Below are 27,087 nucleotides of genomic sequence, written 5' to 3'. Positions count from 1 at the left end.
CCCGGTTTTATTTATTTCAAAACCTTTCTCGTTTTCTTTTCTTCCCCCTCGGACAGTGCCTTTCTGGCTTGAACTGCATGTACGAACAGGGCTCCGGTCCCTTTAAAAAACAAACTTTGCTGTTGCTAATTGCCCAGCGAAACAAAAGGGAGAGTCAGCTAGAGCAACCCGTGCATCTCTTTCCGCCTTTATTGTGTCGCCGGAGGGTGAGCTGCAGCGCCTGCCGCCACAGGAAGCCCGCGCGCCCGCTTTACAAAACCCACCAGGGAGACTAGACAAAAAGAACAAAAAATGCAAAAATAAAGTTCAGCGCTCTTCCGATTTCCACGCCACGTGAACCAGCAGCGATCAAAACAAAAGTCCTTCCTCCCCTCCTGTCCCCCTCTGCTGAACAGCTCGGCAGAAATAACTGCGGCGCCGCGCGCGCTGCGTGAATGAAAGCATTTTTCAGTCGGATGCTGAGCACCAGGCAGGTGAAGGAGCAAAACAGTCAAGGCACGCAGATCAAATATTGACCCAGGCAAGAGAAGCCAACGGAGCGCGTGTCTCTTCGCGGTGCGGGAGAAACCTAGCGCCGTTGCCTTGCCTGCGTAATCCTGTGTGGTTCCGGGACATGCTAAGAGATATTTCGCTTTGGAATTTACTAAGGTTTAGGGGGAGGGAACGAGGGAATTAATTAATGCCCCTTTTCTCGTTTCCGCCTCAAGCGAGAAGCGCCGTTATCCTCCTCGCCTTCCTCTGGGCGCTTTCGAGCCTGGAAAAGTTTCTGCGGCGGGTGGGAGGTGCAGCTAGTAGGGGTGTGGCTTCCCATCTGCACCCTTCGCCGTCAAAATTTGCATTGAATATTTCATCAGGACTTCCTGATCGGTTTCTATTGGCTGCAGGTAGAAAGCTGTACGCGAGAGAGTGTCAGTGGGAACTCATGCAAATCTTTGGTCAACCCGTCAGCTCCCCCCTACTTCCCCAAGCGCACAGCGCTAGCCCTGTTCCAATCCCGTCTTTTCGCTGCTGTTGAGCGTAACCTCGACCTGGCTAAGCACAACCACGTGTAAACTGGCGGGAGGGATCTTGCCAATGCATCGAGTGGAGGAGGCTTTGGATTAGTAGTTCCTGGTGCCCCGCCGGGCACATGGTGAAGCACTTTGTTGGGAAGTGAAGGAAAGGCAAGAAGAAAAGGCGTCGGGACAAGCCGCTGGAATCATGAATGAAATGTCCAGCTTTTTGCACATTGGGGACATCGTCTCCTTGTACGCCGAAGGGTCGGTCAATGGCTTCATCAGCACTTTGGGGTGAGTGAGGAGCAGTACCCGCTCCGACGCGGAGGAAAAGGGGGGCGGGGTGGGGAAACGAGTTGGGTGGCTCTCTTACAAAGGAAACGGATCCCCCCCCCCATCCGTAACAAGAGTGTTAACCACGCTTAGGTGCCTAGCTGAGAACAGTGCCAGCCACACTGCAAACCGGAGTAGTTCCATTCTAAAGTTCGGAAGGGGAATCCCCCCCCCACCCCCACTCCCACTCCCACTCCCACTCCACAGCCACCTTCGTCTAGTCTTTCTTTTAGAGTTTTTGCGCTTCAGAGGCGCTTGGGATCTCGCCTCTCTGTCTTTAGATGAAGCGAGGAGGTTGTTGGTGGAGAGTCTGGGGGTGGGGGAGTTTCCCGGGCTTGTCCAAACGGGACTGCAGCGGGTTGCAGTCGATTTCTCAACCAGCAGGGGTCTGGGCTTCCTGACCAGAGCGTCCCGATCACTCCGGTCGGTTTCTTGAGCCTGCCGTGCGGAGGTTTGGAAGAGTGGTGGGCAGCTGGTCTGGGCCGTAGGAATTGCTACTGTTGCAACAAGGATGTATAAATACTTTAGGGGGAAAAAAAAAGCTATGTCTGGTTGGAACCTATTCACACATTCACACAATATATTTTTAAAATGGGAGAATCCAAGCCAGCTCTGCCCTGGTAGGTGGCTGCTTATCCATAGGATCAGCAGTCATGGAAATGTTTGTCACCTTAGACAGGAGTTAGCCTGAAAGCCCTTTAGCCTACAGCCACCAACTTACTTGCACAAAGACGCCCAACTGGCATATTAACGCAGGATACGCTTGTAAAGGCAACAGTCTCCTTCACCAGAAGTGCTTCACTCACTCATTTCCTTTCAGTGATGCTTCTAATCTCACCCTGAATTGACAGTCCCAAATTACTGATGCCCTTAATACCGCCTGCAGATTGTGCAGATTTAAAGCAAATCTCTACTGAATAGAAGGCCCTGCTTTTGTTTTCATTAAAAAAGAAAACGGTTGCGAAATGTAGGCTTTTTTTCCAAACCAACATGGCCTCGCCTATTTTATGCTGTCTGTTTTCAGTTAATCTTCCCACTCTTGTTCCTCCTTTCTCCAAATCTCTTCAATCACATTTGTCCCTGTCTTCTTCTTCAGTTTATAAGGCTGCTGGGCAGGCACTTCTGGGTTCTCTACAGCATCTAGTCTAGGGCTGGTGCTGAATAAATGCTAATTAGCAGCGATGAATCAGTGCTTACAAACTGTGACATAACATGCCAAGTAACTTGTCAGTACGCAGTACTTGGAAACTGCCAATGACTGCCATCCAGCTGTACTAATTTATTCTTTTTTTGGGGATCCATGTGTTCCATAAGTGTTCGTGAGAAAAGAAAAGTAGCAAGGCAATCTGACTGGTTGGATCTGGGTAAATCCTTCGCTTCTCTCTGCCCAGGATCTTACTTAAAATTGATCTCACATACAGTAGGTATGTGATCTTTATTAGGATTCCCAGCCATGGTTCCATTTAGCACCATCTGCAGAACAAGCCATTCTTTTTCAGCCTCATCTCTTAGCAGCCTGTTTCTGGCTAGACAGCAGATCTCATAAAGATTATTCTAAGAGCATGTTGACATGGGTACTTGCTATACTCCTGCAATGTCTTTGTGAGATCCAAGTAAGCTGTTAGCAGAATTAAGTGAGGTAGATCCATGTCAGAAAAAATCTAGTGCATATTAGATGCACTTGGACTGGAGCAAGTAGAGCCTAAGTGACAAAAAACAAAACAAATCATACTCACTTTCTCTGAAAACAGGGTATTTTAACTATTATTTTTCACATAGCAAAATACGGCTAAGAACATTTTCCCCAAGGATCCATGTCACTAAAGCTCTAGAAGAAAGAACTATTGTTTAGAAATCAACTGCAGATGTTCTGTACAAGTGAGGATTGTGGTACCTGTCCAGAGCTGTTGTGGTCTTTGTGGTATACCACAGAATGACATGGTGGTTTGGTGAATTCTTTCCTTGGATCTCTTTGGAGTTACTGCAAGGTCTCCCTATAAGTAAACACTGGCTAATAACATTCAGCTATTATTATTCAATCCTTAAACAATATACAGATAAGTAAATATATAATTATAGAAGTATAGATGGGTGCACTTGCCTGCACGAAGGAATGAACATAATGAAGTATTATGGAAGGTGGTAGATTTTCACAGGGTCTTGAAGAGCTGATGGCAGCCATGGCCAAGAGGGTTTCTGCATAACCCTATCTTTGTGTATGAGAGCCACCATGGCGTAGTGGTTAAGGCCTCAGGCTAGAGACGGTGAGTTCTAGTTCCGCCTTAGGCACGAGGTGACCTTGGGCCAGGCACTCTCTCTCAGCCCTAGGAAGGAGGCAATGGCAAGGCACTTCTGAAATCTTGCCAAGAAAACTGCCGGGATTTTCCAGGCAGTCGCCAGGAGTCAACACTGACTCAAAGGCACCAAAAAGAAAGAAAGAACACAAAAAGATTTCAGGCTCTTCTTTCTGAAGTGCTTTGCGTTGTCCATCCAGTTTGTGCCAAATTTATCCAGTCCATCAAGTGTTGGCAAAATGAAAGAACCTCCTCCTTTGTCCTGGAGTACCGAAGGGAGAAATATATCCATACCAGAGAGCTAGTTAGCTACTGTGACTAAGTAATGAGCCTTCAGCCTGGAGTTTTAGATTTGAATGCACTACGTGTCTAAACAAACAAACAAACAAACAAACCCTGAACCCTATCTTCATGTATGTAATATGGGGATTATAATACTGACCTGCTTTATGGGGTGTTGTAAGGATAACACATAAAACGGCAGTGAAATTTTCCAAAAGGTAACTATTATTATTCTGACCTGATGCTTGCAGTTCTGCAGATAAAAGTAGATAGGTTACAACACAGCTATATAATATAGAACAGAGTAAAAGTTATTATAGGAACTTTCATCGATGAAGCAAAGTGGCTAAACTACTTGTCTACACTACTGTACTTAGCACAGGGTGTCTAAGGAAAATCCTTCGTTAGATTTTGTTGCTGTGGAATTTGAGGCTTGAACATTTGAATGCAAGTTTTTATTAACTAGACCAGAATAATCATCTACATCAAATATATCAATGCTGTTGCTTGAAACAGAAGCTGATTGGAATAAGTAAACAAACAAAAATAGAATTAAGTAGTAAATGTGCAGTATTTAATCAGTGTTAATATAGTTTATGCTACTTTTTGAAAGGATGCCTCCGAAGAGTAGTTGTGAAATAAAAAATTGATAAATTGAAATGCAGTCAATATCTTTATCTCCTTTCCAATTATTGTTTATTTTCTTTGCTTCACACTTGGCAGACTATCCATCTCTCTTTCTCTCTTTTTATCTGACTTGCTCTGTAACCAACGGTAGGCAACTTAATGTTCTCCTGAAAGTTTGATCTCTGAGGCTTGCTGATGATCCTAGTCCATGAACATAGTTGTGGGGCATTTTAGATATTCATGTGAGACAAAATCATGTGTCTTCAAATTTGTTCTGTTAGATTTTGCATAAAATCAGGATGTTATAGAATTTCCTTGTTATGAAGAAAAGGACTTTGGTGGGAATGGATGAAGTAAAGCAAGTCAGCTGAGGAAGTGACACTCAGATTCATAGAACTCACAGAACAAGAAGTAGCTTGTTTCCCAGGCCCTCCTTCGGTCCCTGCTAAGGCACAGCCATGAACTCGCTAGTCAGGATATCTGATCTTTGATATTTATGAGAGGATTTCTAATATGCCCAGGATAAAATTATAAATACGTTTTTTGTCAGGATACCCATTTATATCTGACTTAAAGTTTCCCATGAATTCTATTTCATTGTGTAAATGTTCTTTATAGCAGTTATAATCACCTTAACCATGTTGGAGTGACACAACAAACCAGAATTTGCCTGGATTTCACCTTGGTAGTGATTGAACAGCAGGCTGATGTACAATGATCTGGTCCATCTTGCCTATGAGCATAGCTAACAGATGACAAACAGCTGTATCCATGGTTTGATCAGCATGTTGTCTGAAGTCATGCCAGAGAAATAAGCTAGAAATGAAGTCAAGAACAATCTGTAGCTTCTTGAGTTGGCAAATGCTAGATGGTTTGATGGTCCAAAAGGAAGAAAACTACAGTACACTCTCACTGGCCCTTCCAATCTCTCTCGTGCAGCCAGTCAGTGAGAGGAACAAGCAGAAATGGAAAAGCCCTTCGCCTCAGGTTGCTCATCTTTGAAATGTCAGATCTGTTTAACTGAATTCAGTGTTTAACTCTGGTTAGATCAGGTCCTTTGTGCTTAAATTTCAATCCTAGCTCATGTTCTTTGCTAAGAGTGGCATTGAAAGCTGGCCAAAATGCTAAAATTACATGAAATGACAAGGTTGGAATGAACGCAGGAGACAATTAGAGGCTCTGTTGAAAAATGAAAGGTTGTTCTCTTGCAACAGAAGAATCCGTTTGTGACCAAATATGTCAAATCAGAATTACCTCAAGGCTAAATAAAACTGCCAGTTGCAGCCTTCACTTAACCTCAGATTTAGTTTTGAAGGCTCTACATTACTCTTATAAAAGAACAGGTAAGGTGAGAGGCAAGAAACATGATATTAAAATAAAATAATGAATGCAAAAATGGTTTTGACGGTATGCTATGCACCCAATTCCAAATGGGCATTCTTATTTTAGTAGAATTAACATGGATTTCATTAATTCCTCTGGTTTATTTCTGTCCAGAGTAGGAATTTTGGGTAATCATTATTGCAGAATTCTGTGACTGTGTCTTGCTATTGACAGATGTTTGGAATTTTATTTATTTATTTATTTATATATCAAATTTATTCACTGCCCATCTCACTCAGAGAATGAGTGGTTTCTAGCTACCAAAGTTATAGTACTGCATGCCATATACAAGGAGTGGAGAACTTGTAGCCTTGTCAAACTTTACCAAACTCTGAATTTGGGGTTGAGATTTGGCAAGCTACTTTTTAAATATCAAATTTATATCCCACATTTTTGTTCGTAAAAATGAGTGAAAATTTGGCAAAATTTTAGATGGCTGTTTTAATAATTAATTTTACTCATAGTGACTAATGAAATAGTCATAACATTTGACTATTTCTAACTGGCCAACTGTCAGGAATATCCCTGAAATCATCTCTGGTCATATTGAGTAGGAAGGATCTGAGAAAAAAATGTCCTTAGTATATATCCAAACAGGTAAAAGACAGGATTCATAATAAACATATATATCAGATTTGCACCCAGACAATTACATCACCAATATTTGCACTTAGTTCAATAAAAATATTTCATATTGTATCATCTATACTTTCTTGATGAAAGGATAAGTGAATAATGTAGATAAAAGATTAAACCAATATTGTTTAAATACAGCAAGGAGAAAATCTGTATTCCAACTTATTATGCCTTCAGCATCCGACCAAGGGCAAGATGGATGGATGATATTCTAGAGGTGACGGACTCGTCCCTGGGGGAGCTGGGGGTGTTGACGACCGACAGGAAGCTCTGGCGTGGGCTGGTCCATGAAGTCACGAAGAGTCGGAAGCGACTAAACGAATAAACAACAACAAAACAATGTAAAGATTTTGTGGCCAATTTAGGAGAGTCTCTCAGACTTCAACTAAACAAAATCAACAGCCTAATACAGTATTCTTCAAATTATGACCTAAAATAGCAACAGTGTTATATTTCAGTTTGCAAATATTGCCGTGCAACAGATGAAGACAACTGGAGTTCTGTCAAAAGATGTACAAGTAATTTAAAAGATGCATCTATTGTATATACCAGTGTTTCTCAACCTTGGCAGCTTGAAGATGGGTGAACTTCAACTCCCAGAATCCTCCAGCCTGCAAGTCTGGCTGGGGAATTCTGGGAGTTTAAGTCCACCCATCTTCAAGCTGCCAAGGTTGAGAAACACTGGTGTATACTATAGTTTGCCCAGAGTACGGATTTCATTCTCCACTCAGCTTTTCAGAAGTTTTAGATTATTATAGGTGCTAATAATAGAATGCTGTGTATACACATTGGAGTGGGTGAGGTGGCTGTATTTTACATCAGTGAGGCATTTCTGGCATGGAGGTGACATAAATTAACCTTGTCAAGGTGTGAAGTGACACAAATTGCCTTGAGGCACTTTGGTTGCTCTGAGGTTACTTTGATACTTCTAGTAGCTGGCTGGATGTGAAAAAGCCTTTTCTAGCTATCTCCCTGGACAACACAAACCATGGTGGGTTCATTTCTAGGGAGGATGGGAGGGGGAGTGTTGGATCGTAAAGCAGCTGTGATGGGTTTTGTACAGATCTTCATCAAAGCAAAGCAACTCTTGTCAACTTCGTACAGCCCTGAAAGTTATTTTTAAGTGATAATACAAGTTTTATTTAGTAATATTAAGTGCTCTTTGAAATATCACAAGCTACTATAATGGTGTACATAAAATGGTCACAGTGTTTCAGGTAATTATATCCTAAAGCTAACAGTCCCTTTGATGGACAAATTAAATGTCTTCCAAAGTTTGCCATTTATATATGTATGTACTTATTTACATCATTTATAAACTGCCCTATTCTGTCCAACCTTGAGTGGTGGACATAAGGAACCGTTAGAATACCTCAGGAGCTAAAAACCATACAAAACGTCCACATATCATTAATAGTAGTAGTAACAATAACAATAACAATAATAGATGGACATTCTGCAATTACCCTAGGGGCCAAAGAACTACCAAAACAATTGGGGGTTACTACTAAAAAGGCCTCTTTCCTACTCCAAGTTCCCAGTTCCTGTGGAAATGGAATCTTTAGCATGCCCAAAATTATACTTGGCAGGGCAGTACCTCATAGGTCTGAGTACCATGTATAAATGGCTTAGAGATAATAATCAGCACACTGAACTGCACCTAGAGGCCTATTGGTGCAATGACTTCAAAACAGATTCAATTTTGCAATGATGCGTTTCCCCAGTGAGCAGCCTCGCTTCCACATTATGAACAAATTGCAACCTATTGAGTTGTCTTCTTAGGTAGTCCCACATAAAGCATGTAGCAGCGGTCGGGTTGCAGGGTAATTATAGCATGAGGTACTGTTGCAAGAGCATCATAGTCTAGGTAGAGCTGCAACGGTTGCACCAGTAGAAGCTAGGCAAAGGCTAGTTGAACAAGAATCATGACTTCAGGAGGACCTCCCCAAGTCATTAATCATGATCTTCAGGAGAGTGCAATCCCATCAAGAACAATTGCCAGGGCTAATGTTAACAGGTAACTGTGACTATAAACATGCAGCAACTCCATTTTGCTAGGGTTTAGTCTGAGCTTGTTTCTCCATCCAGATCCTCATAGCCATTGGTTCAAGACATCTACAGCATCTCCATCTTGGCCTGGGTTGATATAACTGAATGTCATGACCATACGAATGACATTTCAACCCAGCAGCTTCATATAGATGTTAAATAACATGGAGGGGAAGGCTAACCTTTGTGACATTCCACACTGGAGCAGCTATTTCCCATGACTACAAATTGAAACTGCTCATTCAGGTAGAAGCTGAACCATCATAAATTGGTGCCTCCCATTCCTACCCCTTGCAGGTAGTCCACAAGGATACTATGGTTGATGGTACTGAATGCTGCTGAAAAGTCCAGAAGGACCAGGAGAGGCACACTTCCCCCATCCAGATCCAGTTGACGGTTCTCTACTAGAGCAATCAATAGCATTTCTCTCCCAGTGTTTGGTTTCAAATATTTTTTGCATTATGCGCCTGGCACAATAACATATCAACAAAATAAATAGAGTAAATTCTTACAAACATCACATCATATTTATTGCTACTAGCATTTTCAGAAAAACAGAAGGATAGTTTTTTACCAGATTAGAGTCATACATCCATTCAATGTGGCATTTCTTTTAGTATCCTTTGACAATTCCTAAGAAGAAATATGTATTGGAACATCACAGAATACTTAATAGAGGCCTGCAGTTTGGGGCAGTTACTCATAGCAATTTAACATGAATCTAATTGCAGCTATTGTCAGCTAATCTGAATATATAAAATTATCACATCATGATGAGTGATGATGGTTTGTTTTTGTTGTTATGCAATTACTCAATGGTATCCTTTTTGTCACAACATTATCTGTATTGACTGAATGGTTGGATGGAGGAAATGGGAGAGCACTTCCCATCTGTCTTCTGCATTTAGTTTGTGTGGCTGGATCCTGCACATAAACTAATGCACCCTTCCAAGCTGTGTGTGTTTGCTGCATAGACCTTGCTTTTTTCAGATTCCCACTTGGGCTAAAAATGTAGATTGAATATTTTTTCCCTTAATTTACACGTGCATTTATAAATCTTCATAACACATTAAACCTTAACTGGACATAAGAATTGCCTTTTGAGTATTTTGTTTCCAGAAATAGCCAGATGATTCTGGCTACTGACAAGCACATCATAGAGGTGACGGCCTTTTTGTGTTAGAAACCTGACATCATAGGCACTGTAAAGGTCATCTAGTCCAATCCCCTGCTCAGTGCAGGATCCACTAGAGCATCTCTGATGGATGACCATCCACCCTCTATTTGAAGACTGCTAGCAAAGGAGAATTCACCATGTCATGTGACAACCTGTTCTGCTGGCTGAGAGCTTGTACTGTCAGAAAGTTCCTCCTAATGTCTAGCCTGAATCTCCTTCCTTAAACTTTGAAGCCGCTGGTTCTTGTCCTGCCCTCTGGTGCAACAGAGATTAGGTTGGCTCCCTTTTCTATATAACAGCCCTTCAGATATTGGAAGACTTTGTCTTTTCTGTAGGCCAGACATACCCAGATCCTTAACTCTCCTCAGAAGGCTTGGATTTTAGATCCTTCACCATTTTGATAGCCCTCCTCTGAATTTATCTCTGTCCTTTCTGAACTGTGGTGTGCAGAACTGGACACAGTAGTACAAGTGGGGTCTGACCAGTGCAAAATAGAGTGGAAAAATACTTCCTGTGATCTAGACTCTGTTCTTGGATCCCAGCTGCATCATACTGTCAATCACCTTTAACCTGTGGTTGACAAGGACACCTACAGTAGATCCCTTTCACGTGTACTACTGACAAGCCAGGACTCCCTTACATTTTTCCTACCCAGAAGATACAGAACTTAACATTTCTACCTGTTAAATTCCATTCTATACTGTGTATATAGCCCACTGCTCAAGCCTGTCTAGATCTTTTTGAATCTTCTCGGTTTTTTCTCTTTCATCTTAGTAACACCTGCAAAATTTATAAGTACCTTCTCGGTTCCCTTGTTCAAGTCACTGACATACATGTTGAATACCCCAGGGCCCAGGACAGAACCTTGTGGCCCTCCACTCAATACTCCCCCCCCCCCGGAAGTGGAGCTATCAGGAACACTCTGCACGCAGTCATTCGGCCAGTTGTGAGTCCATCTTACAGTAGCATAATCTGGCCCATATTTTACTATTTCATTAAGGAGAATATCATGAGGGTTTGTTGAAAACTTTGTTGAGATCCGGGTACACTATGTCTTGGCATTCCTCAATCTGCTAATCTAGTAATTATATTAAAGAAGGAGATAAGATTTGTCTGGCTCAATTTGTTTGCAGCAAACCCATGCTGGTTTCTGTTAACTGCAGCATGCCTGTCCAAGGGCTCACAAATATGATTTTTAATAATCTGTTCAAAGACCTTGCCCAATACAGATGTCATGCTATTAGGCCTGTAGTTTTCCAGATCCTTCTTCTCCCCCTCCCCCCCCACCTTTTAAGATGGAATGACATTGGCTCTCCCCCAATCTTCTGGGACCGTGCCAGGCCTCCAGGAGTTCTCAAAGTTTATTAAGAGTAGTTCTGTGATCTCCTCCGCTAGTTCTTTCGGTATGCTAGGATGTAATCCATCTGGTCCTAGAGACCTGAATTCATTTAAATTCTTTCTTACCCTTTCCTTGTCCAAGCTGCAGTTTCCTCCTTCCCCCAGTGGTATTATCATGATCAGCTACGACTCCATTTTGCATCTGGCATTTTGTCTGTACCTTTGCAGAATGGGATAAGGTCCAGCCTTTATGAATCTTCTACTTTGCAGGTCTTGGTATTGAACAACAGCATGTCTGGCCATACTAGATTGGTAAAGGCCAGGCTAGAAAAAATAAGGGGTAGATAAGTATTGTATTGGCCATTTAAAAGAGCACATTTGCATATGCAGATACAGTACTTGAGCAATGCAGTGTTGGAAATTGATTTGAACGGAAGTTAAGCAGAATGTTTTTCAGTTTTTAATCATCATAGGGCTATCATATCTGGGTTGTAATAATCAAAAGAGCAACAACATGGCAGCAAATAGTTGCTTTTTTGTATTTCTTTGCTGCCACCACATGATAGTCTGGATTTTTGTAGTCCAGGCATGGTCAGCCTAAAACATTCAGCAGTATATCACATCAGGGTGAGATAAAGCAAACTTGTCTGCATGTCAGCATGTGATTATATCTATCTAGTCTATTTCAATGTTTCTTAAAGTGTGGTCCTAAGAAAAAAAGTTTAAGAAACACTGGTCTAGATTCAGTGTTCTAGATTCAGTGGGTACTTTGGTGGAACAATGGTCAGTTTCCTACTTCTCTGATACAGTATATGCCCAGTGGATTCTCATCAAATTTTCTGCATCTACGTACATGTGAAGAACTTGTACATTTAAAGAGGGACCTGAAACTGTAGTCTGTGTAGTCACTGTCCATGTGTTAAAATGTACTTAGATAACTCTTTCATATATTTCCACTGGACATACATGCAGATAGAGGGGAAGCAGTGTGCAGTTCTGCTACCTGCAAGACTGCACATTCTTGCAGTAAAATAAAATAGATTTAATATGGGTCAGATCTGTAGAACCCAGGTGACTCATGGCAGACAGATATACTGGGAATAAAAATGCTAATTCCAAGCTGGTCTCTTGGGAACTTTTACAGGATTGTGGAATTGGTGCATGTAATAAGGTCATATCTAACTTTTAAGAAAGTTATTAACTAATTTCCCTATAGTGGATTGGCCTGTTTATTTACCAAACCTTGTCTATTCTAACTAGCAGAGATTCTCCAAGTTCTGAGGCTGCTGACTTCCTCATCACCTATTTCCTGAGTCTTTAATTTAACCAGATCAGGGGCTGTATCTGTTTTCTGTTTGCAAAGCCTGTACTGTACCACTGTGCCCTTACCCTTGTGCTCTGTTTTGGAAACCTGTACTTTAAATAGTGGGTCTAATACTGTACATGAAATAATTTTGGTTGAAAATTCATGAGTGTTTCAGTGCCTTTAGCAAAATACTATGAGTTTCTGGCCTGGTTTGTTTCCCTTACACATTGTCAGCCCTCCCAGGTAAACCAGACAGGAAACACAACCAGATGAGCTACTTCTACTTTACTGTTAGGTTACATTAACAGAATCTTGCAAGTCTGAAAGTACAGATCTCCTGCCATCCCTTTTTACTACCTAACCAGTTAGGGTGGGTCCTTTCTAAGTTTCTTTCTCTGTCTGTTACTCAGTTGCGGGCTCCTCCCTCTTTTATCAAATCATTCCCTAAGCAGCATCTCCCCCCCACCCCCACCGCCATCTTCCAAGGTCATTCTCACATTCCGTTACACATGTGTATCTCATGCCTCCTCTAAAATTATCTTCAATATTGATTGCTGATTTCTTTCAGCACCCAGTTCTCTTGTTCTTTGTTTCTTTTTTTCATATGGTAACTGACACTCATATTAAAGTAATCCTTTTAATGTTAGTGGTATCATTTGGATGCCACAGGCTTTTAAAGATCTCTCTCTCTGTGTCTTGCTAAGAACTAATGTGCTATCTTTTGATCTTGAAACAGTCTGTTTAATGTTGAACAAACAAGAGGGGGGGTGCCCTGTTGAATAATATGATGCTGAAATGTGTATATGGATCAGATGCTGCTGCTTCCTGTGACAGGAGCTTCCACCCTGAAACTCTAACTGGATAAGACAAATCTAGGATAATTTAATATGACATATATGCTAGTTAAGAACATAAAAAAATCTGCTGGGCCAGGTCAGAGTTCTGGTTAGTTTAGCTTTCTAGAGCCACCAATTTAACCCTAGTGGGAAGCATAGAATGGCTCTGGAGGGACACCATACTTTAGTCTGTTTCCACTCACATAAATTACTCCTCTTCAGTGACAAAACAAAATGGAGGACCAAAGAGGGAATGTTGGCAGATTTAGATCTGAGAAAAAGCTTCACTTGGTGACATTTCTTTTCTGTATCTTGGTACATGCATCGAATCCTTTCCTCCATTGCATTGCACCTTGTATTAGGGGTGACTGTCTTCCCATGTTTGTGTGGGTGAGGATGGGTGGCAATGACACCAAGTGAGCAAAGGTCTGCCAGGCATGTAGGCAGGGCCAGGTAAACGTATGTTATGCTTATTTTAGGGGATTTACTACAAGTTTGGAGTGTTGCTTACCACAACGTGGGGAGAGCCATATCCCTAATTTTAGGCAGCTGTGGTTTTATGGGGTTCTAGTAGCTGCAGAAAGGGGTTCAGGAAGTCACAGAGGGCCTGGTGGCTCAGTTTGCTGGCTCTGCCTCATATGTGTTTTTTCTTCCTTCATGTTTTGAGTCCTAAGCAGAGTTCTCTGCTGTTTGAACTGTCCCATTTTAACATTCTGCAGAATCAACCCTGCTGCTGTGTGACTACAGAAATGCAGGGTTTCTATTTTGGTGAGCTCCCTTTTGGGACAATGTAGTAATTAGCCAGGACCAGTGCTAATTAGCTCTAGTTAAACTTCCTCAGATATGGTGCATTAATTTTTTGATTGTAACATCTAGATAAGGAATCCTGTATGGCCTATGGTATTTGTATTAGCCTCCAAATGCCTTATAGTCTAGCTAAATTTTCTTCTGTAAACCATATTAAGTATTTCATATTCATAGTACATGGTTTGGGTAAAATTGAAAGTGCATCTGCTACTTGAAGCAATGTTTTTCTAGTTCAAAGGAATGTTTTCTGTTATTTTCTAAAATAGTAACACAGAATCAGGAATTAGCAAAAAGAAAACAATTTCCTGTCTGGAAAATCATTTGGCATCCTCTTCCCTTGTCCTTTTGAGTTTTGCAGAAATAAAAAAGATGTGCATTTTTATCAGGGTTAAGTAGTCTACTGTGCCCAAAAGGGAATATGTATACTTCTGAAATATAGATTTAATATCAGCAGTGTATACATTGATTTCTGATTTATCTCAGCAGGGATAATCTATCATCTCTCTCTCTCTCTCTTTCTCTCTTATCTGTCTGTCTGTCTTTCTGTCTGTCAAGGTATCATCATCATCATCTATCTCTATAGTCGGTCTGTCTGTCTATCTATCTATTCTGGCTGCCTAGTTTATATAATGATTCTAGGCAGCTCACAACAATCAATAAAAATAGAGATAAAAATAAAAACACCTGCTACTGGTAAGTGACCATCTTGGCTCTGCTGGCACTTATAAAGATGGAGATCCCACCTGATTCAGGGGGATGATGTCCTACTGCTGAACAGCTCATGATCACAGAACATACTGTATCACAATCTGATCTTCTAGAGAAACAGAAAACAAAATTGCTCCATTTTCTGTGTGGCAGCCCACTAAATACTATCATGTCAGTTCTTACTCTTTTTCAGGATGAACATACTCAACCCCTTTATTCATTCATTCATTCATTCATTCATTCATTCATTCATTCATTCATTTATTTAACAAATTTATAAGGCTGCCCAACTCACACACGGTGACTCTGGGCAGCTTATAGAATTAAAATAAAAATAATGGCTTCTTTTGACTCATTCATGCGAAAGTTTTGTTCAAGTAAAAACTTGTAATATTGCTGATGGTGTGCATGAATTCCTTTATCCTAATAGGTAAAGCAGCACACTATTCAATTAGAATATTGCACTATCAAATGAATACAGGCCTCTCAAGGCTTAGATTTGGACTCAGTCACTCAGTCATCACTTGTATATATCTAAAACAAAGCTGTGCCAAATTTGCCTTAGGATTTCCCCCATGTTTTCTTCTTCCCCTATCAAAGAAGCTTCTGCTTTTATACCTTGTGGCTGACTCAGTCTTTCAAATTTATCTTTTCAGTATTTTTGAGCCTGTTTTATCATTTCTACTACCCTGGAGCTATTGCACACTTTTTAGCTTCCCACACCTAGCTGGAAAAGGGTCATGGGAGGAGTTCCTCATGATGACTTCCCTTAAAGCAGGATTTACAAACTATTGGTCACCCCCTCTGCTTAGAAAGCAGGAACAAACATGCATTCCTGTTGCAGCTTGAACCCTGGCCCTCCAAGGTATGCTGCAAGGTTCTGTCTCAGTAGCTGTAGGGACCTGGATGGGGAAAAGAAGCTCAGACTCAACCCTCCTAAGACTGAGTGGCTGTGGATTTTGGGACCAATTGGATCTGGAGATTTTTTGTTTTTGGTTCTAAATAGAGTCCCACTGCTCCAAACAAATCTGGGGCATAATTTGGGGCCATGGATTCATGCTTCCTGCTGGAGAGCAGGTTGCAGCTGTGGCTTGGAGAATGCTCCAACTTGTGCACTTATTCTGCCCATTTCTAGACTGGAAGCCCTGCTTACAGTCACTCATCCCTTGCTCACCTCTTGATTGGATTACTGCAATATGGTCTACATGGGGCTGCCCTTGATGATCACTTGGAAGCTGCAGCTGATCTAGAATGCAGTGGTGCAGGTAGTCATGGCCATACTTCAATATGCCCATGTAATATCTCTACTTTACAAACTGTACTAGTTACTAGTGAACTTCCAGGTACAGTCTGAAGTATTGCTTCTCTTCTATGACATCCTTCATACTGCAGGGTTGGGTTACTTGCAGAACTGTCTGTCTCCAGTTATTTTTACCTGACCAATAATATCTGAGAGAAATGGCATACTCCAAGTTCCACTGCATGGGCAATGTCATCTGGTGGGACCCAGGAGATGTGCCTTCTCTGTCATTAATCCCCACAAGGGAACCCCATCCTCCCTGAGATACGATGGCCCCGACCCTCCCTGCCTTTCAAGAGGCATTAAAGAGCTGATTCTTTCCCCAGGCACTGTGTTAGGGAGTAGTATGATCCTGTGGATGAATTTTTTCTGGGACTTTGTGTCCTTACGTTTTCATACTTTATTTGTTTACTGTGTTGTTAACATGGAGTTTATTGATGATGTATGCCTCCCTGAGTCATGCGCTGAGTAAATAGCAGCTATGTAAAGAGAAATAAATAATATAAAAAAGCTAAACTGAAATTCTATAGAAATACTTATCTATATTAACACCAAAGTAAATTTTGAACATTTTAATTTTGGAGGGAGGTTGGAGGATAGAAGGATTCCCCCATCTGTTTTTTAGAGGTGTCCAGTTCAGACTTTGGGTGGCATGTGTGTATAGTGCTGATGGATCTGATGTGCTATCATTGTTCATATAGGTAGAGGACAGCATTACTCCAAATGATCTTTGGGGAATTGTAAAATTGGGGAGGAAACGACAAATGATAAATGTGTGTCAAACTTCCTTTAGTCGCTGTTGAGATCTTCTTTATAAGGTGAATATTAGTGACACGTTAGTGAGATTGGGTATGCCTATGTTTCATCTGTTTTTATCATTGAAGATTATTCCATTCTGTTAGCATAATGAAAAAAGCAGATAAAACCAGCCATGTGTCTTTTTTATGTGTGAAATATTGATTATATTGCTGAGAGAAAAATATATGGTGTTGCTTTCCAATCCTTAAATAATTGTGCCAAGTCCAAGGAGGCGGGGGGATATTTTTTATTCCTGACATTTGGGAGGGTTTGCTATGCATGTGCCATAAATTTGGTAACAATACTTGACATTTGCAGAGCAAAGTGAAGGGAAAGTTGTGGTCTTCCAGATGTTGGGCTGCAACTACCAGCATCCCTTACTGTCAGCCATGTGGCGGAGGGGCAGATTGATGGGAGTTGGAATCAAAACATTTTGGAAGGCCACATCTTCTTCAGTTTTCATTTTTTACCTTTATACTTTAAGGAAGTACACTTTAAGGAAGTACAAATGAGTTACACTGTGGCTTAGCATGATTTGTGAACCCAATCAGTATTCCATGAGGATGTGCTATGGGGACTGAATAGAAAGCAGCTTATTTATGGCCTATTCCTAGGCATATGGGTGGTAAGTGGAGAACTCTCCCACTTTCCTTGGTGGAGTCTGAGTTCCCATTTTCTGCTTCTGAAGCTCTTGCTACAAGAGGCCAGTGTCTGGTTGTGCCAGCTTTTGTTGGATTTCTTGGGCCCTGCCCTTGGCTGCTTGGGAGGATTCTTTCATTCCTTGGATGAGTCTTAAACCTATGAACTTGCAAGCCACTCTCTGAAGGCATACTGCCTCAAAAGCTATGTGGATCCTTGTCAGCCCTTGGAGGTAGGCAAATCAGGATACTTGAGTCACTAGGAGTCTTGGGACATACTTTAATGCAGTTAGGGTATTGTAACAGAACCTTGAAAACTTGTCAAAGCCCCTCTCTACTTCAACTTATACCTTACACAATCATGGTGAAGCTGTTTGGAATTTCTTTCGTGTGCTTTCTACTTTCTCCTAGTCAGATAAATTTTCTATAATGGCTTGACATTCTCCTCCTGCTTCTCTGAACCAATATTTCATCACAGTGCTCTTGCTAACCCCATAGACACATCCATGTTGTTTTCTTGGCAGCAATATGGAAGTGGTTTGCCATTAGGAAGGGCATGCTCTGGATACTGTCAGCCAGGGAGTGCTGGTGGGGCCCAGAAGGAGAGCCTTTTCTGTTGTGGCAGCTGCTCTTTGGAACATCATTCCCCTGATTGTCCCTGTCCCTGTTGGCCTTTCATAAGGCCTTGAAAACTTGGCTTTATGCTTGAGCCTGGGGCCCTGGGCGTCGGTTAGAGCTTGTCTCCTGGATGATAGGTTAGATCATATCCAGCTGCTATGTGTTTTTATTTTTGTTTTATATTATATATTTTGTGTTTTTATTTGTTTTATTGTAAGCCACCTAGAGTCACATGAAAGTGAGATGGGCAGCTATATAAATCAAGTAAATAAATAAATAAATATTCTTCCAATATCCTTTTTTGACTTTCCAGACTAGCCTATAGCCCTAGAGTTCCCTGGTGGTCCACCATGCAGTTGTTATCCACCTGATCTTGCTTAGCTTTTTTTCAAGATAGAACAAAGTCCCCCATGTCCTGCAACGTAGCTGGACAGTAATGTGCATAGGTGGATTTAAATCTCTTTATAGAATGAAACTTCTCACAGTGGAGAGATAAGGGAAGAATATCATATACACCTTTGATCTTTCCCTTCCTATCAGTCGTTATTTGCTCTCTGTTTTTCCTGCTGGTACAAATGGGCAACAGGAGGAACTGAAAGACTGGATGGGAAACAGCTATGAATTTTAATTGCTCTTTTTTTTTCTAGGCAGATATTTATATCATTCTAACTGAAGTGTACCTGTATGCAAGCTTGCTAAGCTGCCTCTTGTGTTTTTAGGATATTTCACAAAATTTTTTAAATGCTCTGTCTTCTGGGTTCCATGGAGTGAACGAAGGTGTCTTCATGCATTCATTCAATTTATATGGCTCCCCACTCTGGGCAGCTAACAAGGTTAAAGAAGTTGCAGTACAAAAGTAACAATAGAAAAATAAAATACATACTACACTGGGAACAAAGCATGGCATTCATATATTTACAGCTATAGTGGGCTCATATGTTAACCTGGCCCATTGTCTTAGGGATAGTTACATCTCCCTTGGGTGTCCTTCAGATGTGTGAGCTTAAACTCACAGAATTCCTAAACAGAATGTCCAGTTTAGGATGCTCAGGCAAGGATCATCTTGTGGTGGCCATCTGCTAATAAGTCTTTCTTGGGAAACATTAGTAAAAATGGGGTTCTTCAGTCTAGACAGTCCTACCACTCTTTCCAGGGTCATAACATTTACAGTGATCTTTATTTAGAGATGGAACTTCCATGAATCTGGTTGCCTTTGTCCCCACTTGCTCACCTCTTATTCCTTTTAGAATATTCTGTCTGTTAGAATATTCATGCACACACACACATGCACTAACCATACTTTCATTATATATCTTCTTCCTGATTCTTGAATGTAACATTTGTCCCACCTGAACAGAAAGTGTATGCAATATTGCTAATGGGATAAGGGCAGAGGCCAGGACTACAATGACAAAAGCAGCATTCTGCTGTTGCCCTGCAAATTCCATCCCTGTTATAGCAGCATGCAGTGTCAGGACACATGTACAAAAGGGGTGGGGCTTGCATCACAATGCTGTTTTCATCATTCTTTTTCCCCCCTTGTGCCCCCTTGGATGTCATTGCCTGGGCCCTACACTGCAGAATAATGAAGGGAACGGTTAGGCCAGACCCTCTAACATTGATTGCAGCATTTCTCTCAACATTTCTTGCAGAGATCCAGCCTTCCTTAGGTGTATCAAAACATTCATTTTCTGACTCTGAGCACTAAGGGCATCAATTTTATCTTTCGAGATCTTAATCACCAAGACCAACACATTGCATGGAGTATGTTTTTCAATGGTAACAGCAAAAAACATTTTGGGATCTGAAAAGGAGCATAAGTTACATGCTACTTGTTTTGTGCCTTTCAGACAAAAGTTCCTACTTTGATCTCACTACTCTTCCCCCATGGTGCTGCCTGCAGCAAGTCGCAACCTGCATTTCATCCACAACTGTCTTCTGTCCTTAAATCCAGCATATTAACACATGTCCATGTCTTTCATTAGCTGCTTCTAACTTGGCTGATAGGCTTTTATGTATCTGTACTTAAGTTACTCATCCCCAAAGTCTGTTCTAACTCATCAGATCCACGACAGCCATGGAAACTTGCTGGATGATTTTGGGCCAGTCCCTCTCAATCCAACTCATTTCACAAGATTGTTGTCCTGGTAACAAGGAGGGAGATCCCCAGGTAAGCTGCCTTGAGATCCGGGAGAAAAAGCAGGACATCAGTTTAACACATACACAGGTGCACAAAAATAAAACTGAAAAAAGGCGGCAATACCCAGAAGGTTGTCAACATTTTAACTGAATGTAATAGTTTGTGCATTACTTCAAAAGCAAAGGGGAAGTGATGGCAGCAGATGACATGATGGAAGCTAGCAAATTAGCAAGAGTTAAATATCTAGAAAAGTCAGGAGGAAGACGCAAAAGGATTGAAAGGGTTGAAAGAACTAGCTAACGTAGCAGCTCCTGTGATTCTTGCTGGCAGCTACTGGACCACATTGATGATGTAAGAAATGCCATCTCATGTTTCTCTATTAAGAATTAGGAAACAATTATTTAGAAGGTAATCTGTGCAACTAAAAGTGTCTGCTGCATGTTTTGCAGTAGTCTTTAATATATCTAGGGTAAACAAGTTAAATACTGATTCCTCTCTTGGTGCTGTGAGAACACCACAGACACATACATTACACATTTGGTACTGAGCCTGGGCCATATTCTGACTTTGCTGACCCGATTGTTAGCTTGATGCTCATTTGCTTCACAGGGTTACGCTAGATACTAGAAATGAATGTTATTCAGTTTTAGTTGCATGCCAACTGATGTCTTCTTTCATGTATGTGGTGTGGTCTAAGAGCATTATAACTGCAGGTACTATTCATCCTCTTTCCATGTATTTCTGGTTTCACTGGTATTACATCAGCCATATTGGGCTCTTGGGTGCATGTGTGTGTGTACATGCATGGAGGGGGCATTCCAAGTGAATTAGGAAGAGCAATCCAAGTTCTAGCTGGCAAGGCAATAGAGGGGAAGGGCCTACAGATGGTAAGCTTATGAAAGAGAAAAAGGTTTCTATATGTTCTTCATTATTTGAAGTAGCTCCAAAGTGTTGAAATAAGAGTCTATAAAATACTAATGTATTTTCTCACTTATGAGTTGAGGCAAACAATGTGTGTTTTTTGGGTTTGTTCCAAAGTACTCAAGAGGCCAAGGCTGTTAAATGTCTGCATCTATTTCTCATCTCTTAAGAGGGCTTTTTTCCCTTGCTTCTTTGAAAAAGGAACATATCAGCTGTTGTGAAAATGAAACAAAGGCTCTTTGCATATCAGAGAGGTGGGCAATTGTTTCTTTAGATAACAGCTGCTAACAACTGTTTTGTTCCAAGGACCAGTTCAAAAAATGGTTGTGTGCATGTGTATTTTACAGTGATTATGTATGTTTACTTATTCAGCCTGTCTGTATTTAGCTCTGTCCTGTATCTCCCCACTAGTATACTGTAATGTTAAAGGCAGGGGTGGGTGGGTGTTTCTGAGAGCCTGAAATACTCTGAATACCTGCAACTGCCTCCTCCAGACTGGTGTTCTCAGGCAAGCTGGTTGAGGGTCATGAGAGTTTTGGAAGTTGTAATTCCAGAACATCTAAGTGGCATCAAGTGGGAAAAAGTTGGACTCCACAATCTAGGACAGGAGAAGACAGTATTGTACCCGTATACCTGTAAACACCTCCCTTGCTGTCTGCCAGGCTTCGTGCCTCACATAATGTTATTTTTTTTAAAAAAGGTTTTCATAAAAAAAATGCATGGTAAAGAGAAACTGACAAGCTACAAGACAACCTCTAGCATTAACTTTAATTCTGAGACTGTTTTTTGTGCCCAAGGTCATCTCAAGGATAACCTTAGAAAAATAAAAACGATAGATGGCTGCCATCCAGACCTTTATTTGGAAATGTGGTCACTTGTCCAGCAAAAAAAGAAAAAGAAAAAGAAAAAAGGAGAAGAGTAAATGAGATTGGTAGGGAGAACTCTGAGATAATAGGGTGCCTATCAGAGAGTAACCTCATGAATTTTGCTTTTGGTAGATATGTGTTTTCTGACAATCCTGTCATGCCAGTCATTTTGCAAGAGTGCCCCCAATGTTCTCTCAAAATTTCAGATGAACTTATGAACCAGAAAGCCAAACCCAGCCAAGTTGAAGAGGTAGTCTTTCATATAATAGATAACATTTTTTTTCCACTTTGGAGAGGTTTTGATTCAACTAGTTTTTGATATTGGTGACTTAAGAACATTGGTTCATAACCTTTCCACAGTGCCACAAAAATGCCTTCCATGTGTTTGGGATATACTGTCTAATATGGATGTTTGTATCCCTATCCCTTAAGGTGTTTTCACAAATGACTAGTACTAGATTTACATTTTTCTCCTGGTATTGTTTCAAGTGCAACAAAGACAAGAAATGTGTCAGACTAAAAAAAATCTTCAGTATCACTTTTTAAAATAAAACTTTATTATTTTCAAGATATAGTTAAGATACAAACAAAAGAGAATATAGAACAGATGGAAAACAGAACTAAAGAAAAAAGAACAAACCATAAAAGTGTCAGTAGAAAGAAAACAGAAAAGGAAAGTGACTTCCAACTTTCTCCGTTACAGATATAGATAAGTTTACAAATCTAATCTCTTACAATTAATTAACCTATCTTAACATTATTTCTATTAGAGCAAACCATTTAATCTCTAAAACCCAAAATCAAAACATCATTTTTTTTTCTATTACAAGCAAGTAGTCCAAAAGCAGTTGCCAAGTTGATATAAATGCAGAAACAGAATGATCTCTTATTAAAGCTGTTAATTTAGCCATTTGAGCCAAGTCTATTAGTTTAACAATCCAATCTTCAACCGTAGGTATTTGTGGATCTTTCCATCATTGTCCATATAACAATCTTGCAGTCGTGATCATGTATAACAGCAACACTCCTTGTTTCTCTAATTCCTTTTCCATCAATCCCAAAAGAAAAAGTTCTGGTTTTCTTTGTATATTTACTTTAAGAATCTTTTGAATAGTAATACATATTTGGTCCCAGAACTTTTTAGCCTTCTCACAAGTCCACCAAAAATGGTAAAAGGTTCCTTCACCCTGTAAACATTTCCAACAGACATTAGCTACACCATTATACATTATTGAAAACGTATCAGGAGTTAAATACCGATACATTATCTTATAGAAGTTTTCTTTCAAATTATAATTCAGCATAAATTTCAAACCTTTCATCCACATATTCTCCCATTGATCCAACATGATACTATATCCAAAATTCTTAACCAACTTATAGCTCCTACATTTTCTCTTCTAATAAATGCTTCCTGAGGTGACAACCATAAAGGTATATTTGGAGATTCTCAGTATGGCATTTCTGATAAAATGATTTTTTAAAACTTTGTTAACTTTAACTTTGTCATACCATAAATAAGCATACCACCCGAATCTTAATTCATGTCCTTCAAGCTGTAGTAATTTCTTGTTCTCCAAGGTAATCCATTCCTTCATCCAAAGCAAACAACAGGCATCAAAGTACAATTTCAAATTAGGCAGACCCAAACCTCCTCGTTCTTTGGCATCTTGTAACAGTTTATAGTTAATTCTTGGTTTCTTGCCTTGCCAAATAAATTTGGAAATATCTCTCTGCCATTCTTTAAATGATAAATATGTTGACAAAATTGGTAAATTTTGGTAAATTAAAATTTAAAATAAATTTAAATGGTAAATCTGTTAATTAAATTTAAATTATTATAATTTATAATATAATTATATTTAAATTAAAATTTAATTTAATTTTAATTAAATAATTAAATTTAAATGGTAAATCTGTTGACAAAATTGGTAAATTTTGGTAAATTTTGTCAACAGCCCAAAGTCCTCCTTTTAACCGCCCGGAGTCCCCCTTTTTAGGGGGAGATGGGTGGTGACAGAAATTGAAATAAATAAAGTCTGGAAAAGAAACAGCATCCTAGGCAAAACATTCATCTTAATCACAGATATTCTTCCCAAGAGAGACAATTGCAATTTCCCCAATCTTATCAAATCTTTTTTCACATCATTCCAAATTTTAACATAATTATTTTGAAATATCATACTATTTTTAATTGACAAAATTACCCCCAGATATCTGACCTTTTTTTCTATCTGAAATCCCGTCTTACCCATCAGTAAGTCTTGACTGGACAGGGTCATGTTTTTAGTTAACATTTTAGTTTTTTGTTTATTTACTTAAAGACCTGCCAATGACCCAAATTCTTTCAGTTTCTTCATCAGATGTTCTGCAGTTTCCAAGGGATCCTGTAATATCAAAACTAAATCATCAGCAAGATCTCTTAATTTAAATTCCTTTTGTTTGATTTTTAGTCCATTTATTCGTTTGTCACTTCTAATGTCTCTGTTTAAAACTCCCAGTACTAAGATAAATAGCAGAGGTGATACAGGACATCCTTGTCTTGTTCCTTTTTGTATCTGACATGGTTCAGTTAATTCATCATTCACAATATTTGCCTTTTGTGGTGTATAAATTGCCTTGATTCCTTGAATAAGATATCTCCAAAGTGCATTATTTCCATAACTTTAAACATAAAACTCCAGTTCAAATTATCAAAGGCTTTTTCTGCATCTAAAAAGATAAGAGCTGCTTCGCATTCATTATGGTATTGTAGATATTCTATAACATCCAAGACCACTCTTACATTGTCTTTCAAGTGTCTTTTTGGTAAAAATCCACATTGGTCCTGATGAATAATTTTTTGTAAAACTTTTTTCATTCTTTCTGCCAACACTGATGCAAATTTTTTGTAGTCCTTATTCAACAATGATATTGGTCTATAATTTTTTACCAGGCAAGGATCTTGTCCCTCTTTTGGTATTAAAGCAATATTAGCCTCTTTCCATGAGGCTTCCAGTGGGGGATTAAAGGAGGAAGAGAGGAATATCACTTTTCACTGTCAAAGAGAAAGGGATAAGCAGCTCCTCTCATTCTCTTCCACCCAAGACTGCAATCTCCAGTCTGTTTTTGGTTAAAAAAAAACAATGATCTGTTTTACAGTACTGAATGATCAACAAGTCAGTACTGAGGTGTCAAAAGGTGAATGAAAGCAGCCTTCGTCCAGGTGTGCATCTCCCATAATTCCTGCCAAACATGATTTTTTCAGCAAAGCACTATGTTTTATGCATATGATGAAAGCTATGGAAATGGAAAAAAAAAAGACCTTTGGTAACAGAGGAAAAGATCTCCCTTCATTTGTGCAAGCTGGAAAAATTTATAAAATGAGAATAGTAGGCACATCTAGATATGTTGAGCTGGTGACATTGCCAGCAGTTTAGGAATCTTCAACAATCCAGCCATGGGTCTGGATCAAGATTGTCTCTGATAGACACAGACAAACAAACAAACAAACATTTTAAGTTTCAATAACCATTCTGACTCTTCCCATTGAGCCTACTCTAAACTGTTCTAAGATCTTAAGATTAGCAGTTCTTTTCAATCTTTGTGACTTCATCAATGCTGATAATGGCCAGTTCACTATTCCCCAACCTACACTCCTATTATAGCCATGCTGCTAAAAATCTTGAGATTTATAGTCCATCACAGGTTAAGTATTAGGTTGGGAAACACCAGGTTAGCTCTTCTTTTTATGACCTGAAGAAGAACTGCAGTGGAGACAGATAGAACAAAATGGTCTAGCAGGTGGAACCTGATTTACTAGAGGAACTTGACTTCCCAATGCAAAAACAACTTGTTGCTCAACATTTGGATTCTGATAATGGGCCAGATGAAGTCCCCATAACATTTTTTTTTTACATAATTATCCAGTGTACTGTATCACTTTTGTGGAAGCAGTTTAGGGGGAGGGATATGCTTTTTATTGTTAGAGAAAACTAAAATGAAATTGTATATGCTAATTCACAATAGGTTCATCTCTTTAATGTAGTCACTTTTCATTGATATGTACAGATGTACTGTAATTATACCTACAAATGATGCCTTTCTATTGAGGAATCAATAGAACGTATATGTTGAGGTGCTAGACTTGGACCAGGCAGACCCTAGATCTCACCGTATGACTTTGGCCCTTTACTCTTCCAGCCCAATCTATCTCACAAGATGATTGTCATAGGAATAAAATTAGAGAAGAACTCAGATATATTGTCTTGAGCTTTCAGAGAAAGATGGGATATAAGTGCAAAAGCTAAATAAGGAAGAAAGGAAGATAATTATTTGGAAGCTTTTGCTTGTGTTGTTATGTGTCAGAGCTAAGACAGCAGGTTATCGTAAGTTGATACCTATCAACTGTATTACACCTTGGGCTGCTTTACTTGAATTTAAATGATATATGTTCCTTTTCATTTATGTATTAACAGTTTCACATTTATTACCTTTAGAATACTGTTATACACACACACACACACTCATATATGCAGTGTATGTATGTGTGTGTATATTTAAAGATTTTTTTAAAAAGGAAGATAAAACCTAAAAAGAACTAATATAAAGTTAGAAAAAGGAAAGAGAAAGAAATCAAAGAGAAAGCTAAAAGTGCAAGAAAGGGGGAAAAAGTAAAATAGAAAAGAAAAAGATACAAAGAAGTAGCTTCTGATCTTCTTTACAGCAGTTATAAGTACAATTATAAATTTACCTCTTTCTCTATGGTTACAACAAAACTCTCTCTATAACCTATCCTGTCTCATCATCAAAACCATAAACCATAAGTTGTTTCTGTTTCATGCAAAAAGTCCATAATGGGTTTCCAGTCAGCAATAAACATAGATATTGTCTTTTCTCTGATCAAATAAGTCGATTTAGCCATATCAGCAAGTTCCATCATCTTCACCAACCACTCCTACATTGTGGATAGTGCCGAATCTTTCCGTTATTGTGCATACAATAATCTTGCTGCAGGTATCATGTTCAAAAACAAAATTCCATAACTTTTTTTTTG

At 39.7% G+C, this 27,087-nt stretch overlaps 1 protein-coding gene across 1 annotated transcript in view; it reads left to right on the top strand.

Annotated features, from left to right (window-relative positions):
• The first annotated feature begins 1,026 nt into the window (after positions 1 to 1,026).
• Positions 1,027 to 27,087, top strand: part of ITPR3 (inositol 1,4,5-trisphosphate receptor type 3) — a 133,353-nt gene continuing 107,292 nt past the window's right edge. The window contains exon 1 of the mRNA XM_063297634.1: positions 1,027 to 1,289. Coding sequence (XP_063153704.1) covers positions 1,201 to 1,289 — 89 coding nt within the window. The 5' untranslated portion in view covers positions 1,027 to 1,200. The remainder of the gene's footprint in view (positions 1,290 to 27,087) is intronic.

The sequence above is a fragment of the Candoia aspera genome, chromosome 3 (assembly GCF_035149785.1).
Source record: "Candoia aspera isolate rCanAsp1 chromosome 3, rCanAsp1.hap2, whole genome shotgun sequence".
NCBI classification, from domain to species: Eukaryota; Metazoa; Chordata; class Lepidosauria; order Squamata; family Boidae; genus Candoia; species Candoia aspera.
Note: the sequence above shows the minus strand (reverse complement) of the source record. Positions and strands in the feature narration are given on the sequence as shown.